The following is a 13,389-nucleotide window of genomic DNA, read 5'->3' as shown; positions in this document are numbered from 1 at the left end:
GTGTTTGGTTTCTAAATGAAGATGGCACTACCTATAAAAACTATGTATACTTAATCAGGATAGTATACGACAAAAAAGACAGTGCCTTTGGTATTGGTGTATTATTACCCTACACGTTTATACTGTGAAATGCGCAATCACCAGATATTTATTAGCCATCTATTACGTGTCAGGTACTCTGCTAGATACTGAATATACATGTATATCTCCCAGGGCTTCATCTTATGAAAATATATTAAACAAGCAAATAAAACATTGTGTTTCAACAAGTAAAGAACGAGATGCTAACTTTATTTATTTATTTATTTATTTACTTTTTCAGGTAGGGTCTTGTTCTGTCATCCCGGCTAGAATGCAGTGGAGCAATCACAGCTAACTGTAGCCTAAACCTCCTGGGCTCAGGCAATCCTCCCACCTCAGTCTCTCGAGTGGCTGGGACCACAGGTGTGCAACACCACACCTGGCTAATTTTTAAAAATTTTTTGTGGAGATAAAGTCTCAATTACACTGGCCAGGCTGGTCTCAAACTCTTGTGCTCAAGTGATCCTCCTGCCTCAGCGCCCCCAAAGTGCTGGAATTACACGTGTAAGCCACCGCATGGCCCAAGATGCTAACTTTAAATCACTCGTTGCTCAAGTCCAATACCCCTGTGATTCTGCAGAAAAACGTAAAACAGCTACAGGTAGTTTCCTATCAAATTTTATATTGCAGGAGAAAATATTCTGAGAAGTCAGCTTTTTCACTGATTTCTTAATTCGTTTGTATATTTGATTTGGTCAGATATTTTATCCTTTCCAGGGTTTCTTCACTATACCATCCTAGCCCAGCCTCTCAGGCATGGATAACTTCCACAGCATTCTACTGGATCTTGCTGCCTTAGACTCACCCATTTTCCAGTTCTGCATATCGAGGTTTTCCTCAAGCACGAAACTCCTCCAACAAAACTGCTATAAAATCTTTGTTGGTTCATCAATGTCTGAAGCATAAAGTTCAGAGTCCTTAGCCCGGACCTAAAGAACCTGCATAACAGGTTCCAACTCCCCTACATATAAGTTGTCATGGTGGATGAGGAAAAGAATCTGGACTTCAGCGTGGACTGTCACTAACCTACTTTGTGACTGCCAGCAAAGCACCAGCCTCTCTGGCCTTGTTTACTCATCTGCACCAAGGAGCTGAACTCCTACCAGGACTACAAATGCTCCTTGACTTATGATGGGGTTGCTTCCCAATAAACCCATCTTTAATTGAAAATGTCAAAAGTCAAAAATACATTTAACACACCTAACCTACTAAATAACAGGTCTTAGTCTAGCCTACCTTAAACGTGCTCAGAACACTTACACTAGCCTACAGTGGGGCAAAATCATCTAATACAAAGCCTACTTTATTAAAAAGTATTGGATTTATTGTAGTTTATTGAATACTGTACTGAAGGAAACAGGATGGCTGTGTGGGTACTCAAGTGCGGCATCTACTGACTATGTATGGATTTCACACCAACATAAAGTCAGAAAACTGTTGAATCACTAAAGGTTGGGGACCTTTGGTAGAGCTGTGTGATAGTTCTTTCCAAATGTATCTTCTATTACTTCCCTATATCAACATTCTCGTCCTTCAGGACGGCTTTATTGTAAAGTGACGGAAGGTTTCAGTGCACAAGGAAAAAGTGAATTCTGACTTCTAGATTCTGTTATCCTCATTTTTTCCAATTTCCTTCTGCAAAATATCAGGATTAGAACTTAATGTTTCTAATAAAGGAAGTAGTCGAGAAAGGCAAATCTACAAAAACATTTGCGAGTGTCCATAAAACTTTTTTTTAGCAATGATTAGCAGTATTTACCAACAGAAGCTTTCTAGATTTGGATGGATGGCCTACCAACAGTACCTGTATCAGAGTCTGTAGCAATGGTGGCTCAGGATTCTTCTCAAATATCACAACTTTTAAGTTAAAAAGAAAGAGAAAGTGGTAGAGAGGAGAGGGCGGGAGGAAGAGGGGGGGTGAGGATAGAGGGAGAGAGGAGATGTACTAACAATACTGACAAACGGGGAACAGCAACGGTCTGACTTTATCCCCCTGTAACACCTAGCACACTACAAGCTCTCAAAAACGTTTGTAGAGCAAAGTTGCGTTACACAAATGCGACCTATAGTTGTGGCTTGGTTACCAGACAGTTACAAGGGCGGGGACTGGAGGAGATGAGGAGTCTGGGCACTCTGGACTCCCAGAGGCTACGCCTCAAGGAAAGGGTCGGCGGCGCCACCCCACAGAACGCTGCACTTTCGGGGTTGTAGTTTCCACGTCTGCACCAAGTAAGGGGAGGACGTCTGGGCCTGCTGGGGTGTAAAGGGTGGAAGGGAGCAAACCGAGCTAAGAGGAGCAGGATGAAGCCGAACCGCTGCTCGTGGGACCAGTGCCGGAGCCGGGACCCGGCGACAGCCATGACCCACCCAAACCCCGTGACTCGACAGATTATGGCTCCCGAGGCCGGCCTCATCCCCAGGTCACCGCCGCCGCCGCCGCCGCCGCCGCCGCCACCCGGGGACGGGCTGGGAGGCGACTGCCTGTTTCTGCCGAGCCACGATCCCGAGCCCGCGTGGAACGCTGGCCGCCCGGGTACTCACTCACCATCTTCGGCAGCTCTGCTAAAAGCCTCTGTGCCCGGTTACCGTCAGTCGACCCCGCCGCTCACTTCCGTTTCCAGGGGCTGCCCCCCCACATCCGCCGGAAGTGCGTCCGTCCGGGCGAGGAAGGAAGGAGGGCGCGGGAAGCCGGAGGGAGCTGCCCGGGGCCAAGGCTCCCACGCTTGCAATCCCGAGGGACCGCGGGCCAAGGGCGCAGTAAGGGTGTGGGCTGCGGGGAGAGCGGGGTCGGGACGAGACGTGCCTGAGGGGAGGGAAGACACGGACTCCGGTTTATTAATAAACATCTACCGGTTGTACGGCATTTTAAGATGTGCAATGTGCTTTTGTAGGTACATCGCCTTATTTAACACAGACCTCTCTGAGGTAGCTATTACATCTCACAGAAGGATAAACGAGGCCTAGGTGATTTGAGTGATTTGCTTGAGATCGTTCGGCTAATAAAGCAAAAGTGGGACACAAGGCTTTTGTCATTTTTTAAAAAATATAATATTGAAGGCCTGCTATGTTCACAACTTTGTGGTTAGGCTAGGAATACAAAAAAGGACCAGGCTGGCGTGGCCTCTGGGATAGAGGAGCAGAGGTACTCCGGGGGCTGGAGGGGAGGGAAGGAAGGATAGTGACTACAGATTGAGTAAATATGATCATGACCGACGTATGTTGGGCTCTTTGAACTGCATATCAACGCAGTTCTAAGTGCTTACATGCTTTATCTCCTTTAATCTTTTCAATAACCTTACGAGTACAATTTACAGGTGAAGAAACCAAGACATGAAGGGGTTAAATATGCCTAAGGACCCAGCCTGAGTCTAGAATCTATGGTCATAACGCTATACTGTATTGTTGTCTAAATAAAATGTAGTAAAACGGCTTTATGGTCTGCTACCACAGGATGGAGACATCTTAAGGAATCTTTGGACTGATAGCCAAAGGATAAGAGCAAACTAGTTTGGGGTAGTAGGGTATTTAAAACAACATTACGGGCAGATCTGCTTGTGCAAAAACGGAATTGGAAAGAAGACCTAAGTCAGCCTAAGTCCAGAAAGTGCAGAGTACTGTGAGATGAGGTTGTAAGTAGATGGAAGCAAGTGGTTTTTGTTGTTTTTGTTTGTTTTGAATAATGATGGGGCTTAGCTATGTTGCCCAAGCAATTCTGCTGCAGCCTCCAGAGTAGCTGCAACTACAGGCATGTATCATGGAAGCTAGCTACAAGTTTTTTATGCAGCCTTTGTAGGCAAGATTAAGGATGAGGCTTTGTCTATAAAAAGCCATCGAAGGATTTGAGAGAGGGAAACGATAAGGCTGTATATCCACTGCCATGGTCATACAACTTCGACGTTCCGGATGGTAAGTTTTCTGCCCTGCCGTCCTTTAGTTGTCTTCTGGTCCTTCAAAATAGCCATGTTTAATCCTGAGATTTGAGTTGGAGTGTTTCATTTGCATCTTTTTTCTTTTAGTCAATTACAACTAATGAGAAATTGTAAAACTGCGAATCTTTTTTTTTAAAATAATTTTAACATTTGCTGATTGCCCACAGTTCAATGAATATGTATTGAGCATTTGCTTGGTACTAGATTCTGAAGCTAGGAAATGAGAAAAGGGCATTTACCTGTACCTGAGATGCTTATATTTTCCTGGGGGAATAGACATGTAAACAGATACTTAAAATGCTGTGTGGGCCGGGTACAGTGGCTCATGCCTGTAATCCCTGCACTTTGGGAGTCCAAGGCAGGCAGATCATCTGAGGTCAGGAGTTCACGACCAGCCTGGCCAACATGGCAAAACCCCATCTCTACTAAAGATAACCAAAAAAAAAATTTAGCCAGACGTTGTGGTGCATGCCTATAGTCCCGCCTACTCAGGAGACTGAGGCAGGAGAATCGCTTGAACCTGAGAGGTAGAGGTTGTAGTGAGCAGAGTTGGTGCCACTGCGCTTCAGCCTGGGTGACACAGCAAGACTCTGTCTCAAATAATACTAATAAAATAAAATAATAAAATGCCGTGTGATAAATGCTTGATAGAGAAAGGAGCTGAACCAGAAAATAGCTGGGATCAAGAGAAAACAACATTCACGGAAGAGGAACGTGGAAAGACAAGAGATTTGTGAAAAAGTCATGTTGTTATCTTGAGTAATGGAGATTTCCCTGTGGTGGAGCTCTGGGTGAGCAGGTGGAGCAAAATAAGATGAGGTTGGAGGGACAGGTTGGGGCCAAAATGAAGGGCCGTGTATGGTATGCTGAGGTTTGGGGCTTTTTCTTCTAGACAATAGGAGATAATGGAGGTCGTTTCACAAACATTTGGCATTAAAAAAAAAAAAAATTCTGGTAGCAGCATGAAGGATAGACTGAGATTAGGAGAAAGTAGGAACCAGAATACCATTTAAGCCACTAATTGTATGCTAAAGTAATGTCACATAATGGAAAGGCTTTGAAAGGAAGGAAAAAGCAGGGATGAACCTAAGAAATAACTAGAATTCAAAAGACAGTCGGTAGACTGGGAGCCTGCTTTAAAGGCTGTGCCATCTTAGAATCAAAAGGGCAAGAATGTATTGAGAGGTTAGAAAGTAGTTCAAAAGTAGCGAAAAAGGGATTATAAAGCCCTGAAAATGGGCTTTTGATGATCAATGTGAAGTAAGTTGTTTTAGTGGACCAGCAAGGAGAAAATTGCCTTATTTTGAGTCTTACACCCAAGTTTACATCCTATTTTAAATGGGTTGTTACAGTATTAACTAATACGGGGTACTTTTGAGTATGCTAAATACATAAGTAAATTAGATTTGATACTGGAATGATTTAATTCTATTTGCTTAAACCTTATGTTAAATAGCTTAGAGGATAGAATATTAATAATGATAGCTAACATTTGTTACGTGTCAGGCCCAGGGTTTAGTTCTTTGCATATATTGTTTCAATTAATCCTGTGAGGCAGATACTATCATTATGCACATTTCACAGAAAACACTAGGCATATATGAGAACAAGCACCCTATTTTGTTTTACTTTTTGTAGTCTTCTTTGATTTTACTCTTAAGTCAGTCTGGTGACCTAGATAGGTCAACTGAGGACAAGTTCAGCTTCATTCACATCTGGCAAAAACCCTCCTCCCTCTCTAGGTCTTTCCGCATTTGTTACCTCGGCTGTCTTCTGTTTGGGCGCTATTCCTGTACTTCATCTTGTCATCTTGAATTTGGGTCTTCTGACTTAAATTTTAGTGCCCTCTGACGATCTGAAATTATACATACCCTTTGCTATTTTCTGTTATTTGCCTAAGCTTGGCCCTGGGCACCCAAACCCTATTACCTGGCCTGCTTGGTTAGACCCCTCTTAAAAGCTGCCTTGTCTCCACAGCATAGTGCCTTCCATACTTTAGGCAGGTACTCAGAAGGGCTTTAAGATCTAACGTGTAGTGAGTGTCTCTAGAAATTTGGAGAAGCTAGAAGAGGCATGAAGAGGCATAGAGAAGAGAGGTCTGAAAATGTCTCGGAGCTATGGAAGATACAATGTGGAGATAGGGAATGACCAGTGATGTCAGATGTGATTATGGGAAAATCAGTGGGGTTTGGCAAAAAATCTTCTGGTGAGCAATTTAACAATCTAAAACAGATTGTTAGGAATGAGGAATTTATAGTAGGAAAATGAAGGCAGCTAAATTTTATAGGTCATTCCTTTCACAAAGTTGTCCATTTCAAAAAATAGAAATAGGATTTTGGTTTGAATGAAAGTTGGGTTTTGTTTTTGTTTCACATGCATGACTGAACAAAGTTGGTTAGGCAGATGTTAGAAAGGATTGGTGAAGGGGCAAAAGTGAATGAAGACAGCAGGGAAGAGAAACAGCAAGCAGGAATGATTGAAATAATGACTTCTCAGATGCCCAGATGTGAGGGGGAATCAAGGGCAGAGATGCAGCTGTTAAAAACTGGAGACAGGTCGGGTGCAGAGGCTCACACCTGTAATGCCAGCACTTTGAGAGGCTGAGGCAGGCAGATCACCTGAGGTCAGGAGTTCAAGACCAGGCTGGCCAACATGGTGAAACCCCATCTCTACTAAAACATACAAAAAAGTAGCCGGGCATGGTGGCATATGCCTGTAATCCTAGCTACTTGGGGCGAGTGAGACAGGAGAATCGCTTGAACCTGGGAGGTGGAGGTTGCAGTCAGCCAAAATCACTGAATTTCAGCTTGGGCAACAGAGCAAGACTCCATCTCAAAAAAAAAGAAAAGAAAAGAAAAAGAAAATATATAAAAGAAATGAGACAAGGTGGAAAACATGGTGAAGTAAAAGTCCTGAACTGTGGAGGAGGAGTGTTGTGGAAAGGAACTGAATTCTGATCACCACTCTTAATAGTGATGGGGAGAGAGGGACTGGTAGTATCTTTCTAAGAGCAGAAAGTTGACAAATCACCACGGAGAATATATTAGCAGATGAGCGAGAAGAATGAAAAGAACTGCTTAGAAACATGAGGATATAAGGGAAGATGAGTAACTTCAATTTGTAACAGGCTAGATCAACACAGTTTCAGTTTTATGCAGTAATTCTGAGTGGCACTAGGCCAGGCAAAGAGGGATCACAAAGCAGACATCATGAAGAGTAGCAGGGCAGGGATTCCAGGTTACTGTATGGTACAAGGGGTCAGAAAAACAGAGGAAGGGAGAAGAAAAGAGAACAATGATGCCCCTTAACCACAGCACCTGCTTTCTAGTCTTCTAACATCTCTTTCTATTGACAGCCCTTTTACTTGCTTACTTCTCTGGACTTCAGGCTCCTTGAGGGTGGGGACTATGATTTGTCTACCGTTGAATGCCCACTCCCTGGCACAAATATTTGTTGAATGCGTGTTTTTGAACACAGAAACTCCCTTCTGTGAAACAGGTGAGAAGCAGGTGAATGAATACTGCCAGGCAAGAGCTGAGGTTGGTTGGAAGAAATGTTAAAGCATGCTGAGTTGAAAAGTTCCTATGGGTTGGGTTGAATCCTCATGCCTGCAAAAGTTGAGAAAGGGTAGTGGAAAGCAGTTGGCATCCACTTCAGAGAAGATGTAGTGAATGGTGATGTAGACGGTTGAGCAAAGTAGTGGGCAACAGGAGGCTTTGTTGATACTGTCCTTGCCCAGAGAGCCAGGGAGAGTGACAGGAAAAGTAGGCATCGCTGGACAAACTTTTAAGGAAGGTGTTATTTATAGGAAAGCTAGGTTTCACTGTGGGCTAAGAAGTGAACAGATAGCTGTGGCAAAGGAAAAAAATACAAGTTCCAAGGGGCATAGTGGGAGGGGTTAGTGAAGAGGAAGACAGAAGTGAGTGTAGTGTGTTCAGGGGCTGGGTGATAACAGGAGCAGGGGAGTTCATGGAGTGGAGATGTCAGATGAAACTTAAGAAGCTTATACCTACTTCAACATAACCTTTAACCCTTGGTTGCACTATTTGCACGTCTGTTTCTTCGCTCCCATAAACTCCTGAAGTCAGGGGCTATGTCTTAACATTACTGTATGGAAATAATAGAAAACAATAAATGTTTATTGAACAAAGAGTATGGGAATGAAAAGATGAACAGTTGGGCTTCATAGGCAAGAATGACTAACTTGGTTAGGAAATTGATGACCCAAGAGAATGTATTTGGAATTGTTTCCAGAAGCATCTGAGGCCTGGAGCCGGTCAGCAATGTAAGCCCAGGCCCTGACTCCTTGCCTAGTTCCAACTACACCTATCTCCTTTCCTCCAAGGCTAGATTGAACAATCGGCATTCTACCACAAAGTCCACAATTCCAGCATCCACTAATACCAAGAACCACAGATGTGTGTGTGATCACGTGAAAAGTATTAATGCATGAATGTGCCCAGCCTTTACCTCCTCTTGCTAGCTCCCAGTTCTGTCCAGGCTTGCTTGGGTCTTTTATCCTCCCAGTCTGAGGACGATTCTTCTCATCTGAATGGGTTCTTTTGACCTTTGAAAGCAGAATCAGGATTTGAAGAAGAACCGGGACCAGGGACTGGTGGTGATGATGGAGTTTAGGATAGGAGAAGCCTGAGAACTCCATTGTCAGAAACAGATGGGAGGGGAAAATAATTGGTGTAAAAAGTGTGGAAAACTTACTCTCTCCAAGATAGCTGATGATCAGAATGTTGTGTGGTTGTGTAAGTTCAGAAATTATGCTTCCCAGGCTGGGCACAGTGGCTCACGCCTGTAATCCCAGCACTTCGGGAGGCCGAGACAGGCAGATCACCTGAGGTCAAGAGTTTGAGACCAGCTTGGCCAACATGGTGAAACCCAATCTCTACTAAAAATATAAAATTAGCCAGGCATGGTGGTGCATGCCTGTAATCTCAGCTTCTACGGAGGCTGGGGCAGGAGAATCACTTGAACCTGGGTGGCAGAGGTTGCAGTGAGCCAAGATCATGCCAGTATACTCCAGCCTGGGCAGCAGAGCAACAGACTGCTTCAACAGAGCAGTCTCAAAAAAAAAAATATGCTTCCCTACAAGGCTGGGGTGGGGGAGTAGTTCATGTGCAGTGAGTAGTATTATACAAATCTTAACCAATAAGAAAGTTACTAGGTTTTTGAGGGCCTGAAAAGAATCTTTAAGTTATGAATAATATATCCAAATCTTCTTTAAATGATCTAAATTCTTACAGTGTTGGGAAAGGTTCAATGTGCATAGTTTACAGTAAGTCATATTTACAAATCTTGTTTGCAAGCCCCTTGCTATGTGTTAGATGGAGAGATATCAGGTCCATCTGACAGGCCCTCTTCCTTAACCCTAAGAGAGGAGTGTTTCATATTTCTTCTGAAGTATTTTGCTGGCTATGATTTCAGATGCAGCTGCTCTTAAAAGAGTGTCTTCCGATTATAAAAAGCTGGGTTTTGAGAGAATAAGTACTAGAGTAGACTATTTAGAATCCAGGAGTTTTATTTTACTACTTTACATCTGCATTGCATCAGACATGGCACAAGTTACATTCCGTTTTTCAGGCTTTTGTAGCCCTGTTTTAGGTCTGTCTGTGCTTAAAATTGGTTTGTATTTTCACCATAGTCTTTATATATTTGCCTGCCCAGCGTACAGCTCATAGATTATATACAACGAATTTTAAATTCTACACCTATTTCTCTTACCATAGCCTCCTCCCACCATTTGCCAGCCCACATGTGGGAGCATGGAGTAATTTTAATATTAGCCAAATAAAAATGTAATTCAGAAAGCATATCTGCCAAAAGTATCATGTGCAGAGTCTCACAAAGCCTAATGTAATATACATGTATACATGATTGTTTCAATTCTCTGATGTTTTGGATACTAGTGTCAGTATTCCCCTCCATTGGCATAAATAATGAAGAGTGGAAATATTCATATTTTGAAAATTCAATGATTTATTCCCCGAAGATAAATAGTTGAGGAGAGGAATTTAGCTTATACATACTCAAAACACACTAGAAGGTTACCTCAAAAGCAGTTCATGTTAATCTTAGTCAGACTTAGAAAGTTGATGCCGAATCAGAGAGCTGAAAAAGATGGCCTGCCACATTCTGATTGTATGGTTGGTATATTTGACTTTCTTGTTTTTCCTTCCAGAAGCAATGCATGTTCACCATAGAAGGACAACACCAAAGGCAACAAGAATAAAATAGGGAACACTTGAACGCGTCACCCAGAGATAACCAGTGTGAATGTGTTGGTGGATATCCTCTTGGACATTCTTCTGTGTGACAGAATATATCATTTATCTTTAGAAAAAAATAGATTGATTGCATTTTCTAAGTGAACTGGGAAAATTTCTTTTGGCTTTCTTATGACCGTGTTATTATTTCATAAAAACCGTCATTGTGGAGCCTTAGAAAACATCCTTCCTTTAGTTCTTCAGGAATGAGAAATTACACGTAGGCAATTTGTTCAACATTTTTCATTATGTCAGCATGATCAGATGCCAGATCTCTGTTTGGAATAATTTGTGAAGGTATGTTTTTTTGATACTTTGCCAGGGAAATCATAACTCTTACAATTCTCCAATAACCCCAACCATACAATTGGAGTTATGGATAGATATCATGTTCCATGTTTTGTTGTTTTCTCACTGTTTCAGTATCTGGGATGAATGCCAAAAGCTATTCGGCCTCACTCCATTTATTAAAAGAGAGTGTCCAACTAAGTTCATACAATAGAGTTTAGAAAAAAAAAAGACCTTGTTTATCATTCTAGTTTGGTGTTTTTACATGAGTGAGAAAGAAAGGTATGGTTTCTAAAATTCCTTGATGAACTTGCCTGGTTGAAAAGGAGTATCGTGGATAACAGAATTAATTACCTGACACCTAAGCCACAAGCCGAGGTCCTTGCCTATTCCAAACCATCCTCCACATGCTGCCAAAGTTGTTTGTCTTCTAAAATTCAAATCAATTGCTTTCCTCCTTAAAGCCCTTCAATAGTTCCTCTTTGCCTGCCCCACAGAATTAATTTATGACTCTTCAGAATGAAAAACAGGCTTTCTGTGATCTGCCAACCCCACTCTGAAATTCTTTACTCCAGACATATTAAAGTACTTGGAATTCCCTGTTAATGTTGATTTCATGCCCCTATACATTTCTTCCTGCTCCCCCCTCTTTTTGGAATGCTCTATCAAACCGTGTGAGGTCAAGCATCACTTCCTCTGCAAAACCTTTCCTGACCTTCTCCACTGCCCTGCTTTCCCTACCTGGGGAAAATAGACTGTGCCTCATTGCTTATGCATGCATATGAGTAATTGTATCTCACCAACACACTGTTGTACCTCTTGTTTTCACATGTGCTTCTCCTCGTTAGACTGTAAACTCCATTCACCATCTTTCTGGAGCTATCACCTTTCATTAAGAACATCTTAATAGCATTTCAGCTAGCAGCCTGCCTGCCTCCACTCTTACCTGTTTTTGAGGTGATTTTCCCCATCTCCACAGTAAGTGGGCTCATCAAACTATGCTTCTCTGTTTGAAAAGTGTAGTGGTGGGAACTGGGTGAAATTAGCTCCAGGACACAACTAACACTTGGGCTAATTTATTTGCTACGGTAGTTATCCATGTGCTGAGAGATTCCCAAGAAGGACAGGGAGTGGGGAAGGAGTATGAATAAGTGGAGAAATCAGGAGCTGAGAAACTAGGCAAAGAATCAGAATCAGGCGTAGACAGTCATACAAGTCACAAATCCAAAAAGATCTAGTTAGCCAGAGTTCAACCAGGGGTGCCAGAACTTGCATGGGTAGGGTGTGCCAGGCAGTGTCATTAGGAGCTTCCATGTGGTCAAGAGTTACAGTGGTCATGAAGTAAAAAAACGCTGTCCAGTGACCAAAAATAGTTGCAAAATTCTGAGTTTGGAGCCAAGAGGAACATACACTGTAGGAGATAGAGTGAGCAGCCTTAGTCAGAATCCATTGCATGAAAAGCTGAACTTTCAAAACAGTGCAGTTATATTTGGTGCTTTGCAATCCCAAGTAAGTTCCTCCTTGATCACTATATTTATTAAACGGTTGTTTTCAAACGTCTTCCCCAAATGGTAAATGTATTCCAAGTGGTTTAAATTCACACTTCTGTCAACAGAAATTTAACTTTTGTGGATCTGCTGGGTAAGAAGTGATAACTCAGGGCACTTTAGTTTGCGTCTCTCTGATGACTATTAAGATCATGCACTTTTTCATGTTGACTGTTTAGATTTGCTTTTCTGAAAATGCCTATTCACACATTCCTTATTCATTTTTCTATGGAATTTTTTTTCTTTTTCCTGTAAATTTTTGGTCACTCATTTTATACTATAGATATTAATCTTTTTTTATACATACCAGATATTTCTTGAAGTCTACTATATAATAACATTATTCTTTTCTTTGTGGTATCTTTGACATACACATGTTTAAAACATTATCTTTTCCTTTGCAACTCCCTGGTTTACTATTTTGGTTGAGAATGTTTCCCTACCTGTAGCGTATAAATTCATTCTCTTAAATTTTATTCTAAAATATTTATTGATTTTTTACATTTTCATTTTTAATCCATATCAAATTTAACTTTGGATATGGATTAAATAGGGGTCTAATTTTATTTTCCTCTGGATGGCTATATTAAAACCCCATGTATATTAAGATACATTTTGGTACTCCCCATTCTAAACATCTATTTATTTTTCTAAGTAACACTAGCTAACATGTCTCAGTGCATATACTACAGGCGTCAAATACTGTCCTAGGTGCGTTACATGCTTTACCTTATTTAATCCTGGCAGCATCACTGTGGGTAAATTCTGTCCCACATGAACTTTAAAATGCCCTTATCAAATTAAAAAGAAACCATTGCAATTATGATTAGAATTATATGAAATTTCTACATTAATTTTTGGAGAATTTACATGCTTTATATCTTTCAGTAACATTTTGTAATTTTCTTCATATATCTTAAACCTATCTTGTCCAATTTAGCCTTAAGCAGTCTGTACTTTTATTGCTCTTACAGGAAGAATACAGTCATACATTGCTTACCGATGGGGATACGTTCCGAGAAATGCAGCATTAGGTGATTTTGTCATTGTGAAAAATGTCATTGTGTCCTTACATAAACCTAGGTGAGAGAGCCTGCTAACTAACACCTAGGTTGTATGGTATAGCCTATTGCTCCTAGGCTACAAACCTGCATAGCATGTTACTGTATGGAACCCTGTAGGCCACTGTAATACAGTGGTGTTTGCTTATCTAAATATATCTAAACGTGGAAAAGGAAGAGTAAAAATAAAGTGTTGCATTATAACCTA

The 13,389-nt window shown here is 41.6% G+C and overlaps 2 protein-coding genes across 3 annotated transcripts in view; one reads left to right on the top strand and one right to left on the bottom strand.

Annotated features, from left to right (window-relative positions):
- The window catches only part of POMP (proteasome maturation protein), a 20,165-nt gene extending 17,359 nt beyond the window's left edge, over positions 1 to 2,806 (bottom strand). Inside the window, exon 1 of the mRNA XM_032294397.1 lies at positions 2,627 to 2,806. Within this exon, the coding sequence (XP_032150288.1) occupies positions 2,627 to 2,629 (3 nt within the window). The 5' untranslated portion in view covers positions 2,630 to 2,806. The remainder of the gene's footprint in view (positions 1 to 2,626) is intronic.
- Positions 2,216 to 13,389, top strand: LOC116562263 (potassium/sodium hyperpolarization-activated cyclic nucleotide-gated channel 2-like). Of its 2 annotated transcripts, none has more exons than XM_032294396.1 (2): positions 2,216 to 2,838; positions 10,201 to 13,389. In XM_032294396.1, exons 1-2 carry the CDS (start codon positions 2,383 to 2,385, stop codon positions 10,249 to 10,251), a joined length of 507 nt encoding a protein of 168 aa, XP_032150287.1. In that variant the 5' UTR covers positions 2,216 to 2,382; the 3' UTR covers positions 10,252 to 13,389. The 2 variants fall into 2 exon arrangements, with proteins under 2 accessions (XP_032150287.1, XP_032150286.1); XM_032294395.1 differs by having other exon boundaries at positions 2,216 to 2,844.

The sequence above is a fragment of the Sapajus apella genome, unplaced genomic scaffold (assembly GCF_009761245.1).
Source record: "Sapajus apella isolate SASKATOON/1434 unplaced genomic scaffold, GSC_monkey_1.0 scaffold32, whole genome shotgun sequence".
Taxonomy (NCBI): domain Eukaryota; kingdom Metazoa; phylum Chordata; class Mammalia; order Primates; family Cebidae; genus Sapajus; species Sapajus apella.
Note: the sequence above shows the minus strand (reverse complement) of the source record. Positions and strands in the feature narration are given on the sequence as shown.

What these genes read in the sequence shown, in the direction of transcription:
- LOC116562263 (XM_032294395.1), top strand. Translation starts at nt 2,383, where the DNA reads ATGAAGCCGAACCGCTGCTCGTGGGACCAGTGCCGGAGCCGGGACCCG. An exon ending in GGGCCAAGGGCGCAGTAAGG is followed by an intron (nt 2,845 to 10,200) that starts GTGTGGGCTGCG and finishes TTTTCCTTCCAG; the next exon opens with AAGCAATGCATGTTCACCAT.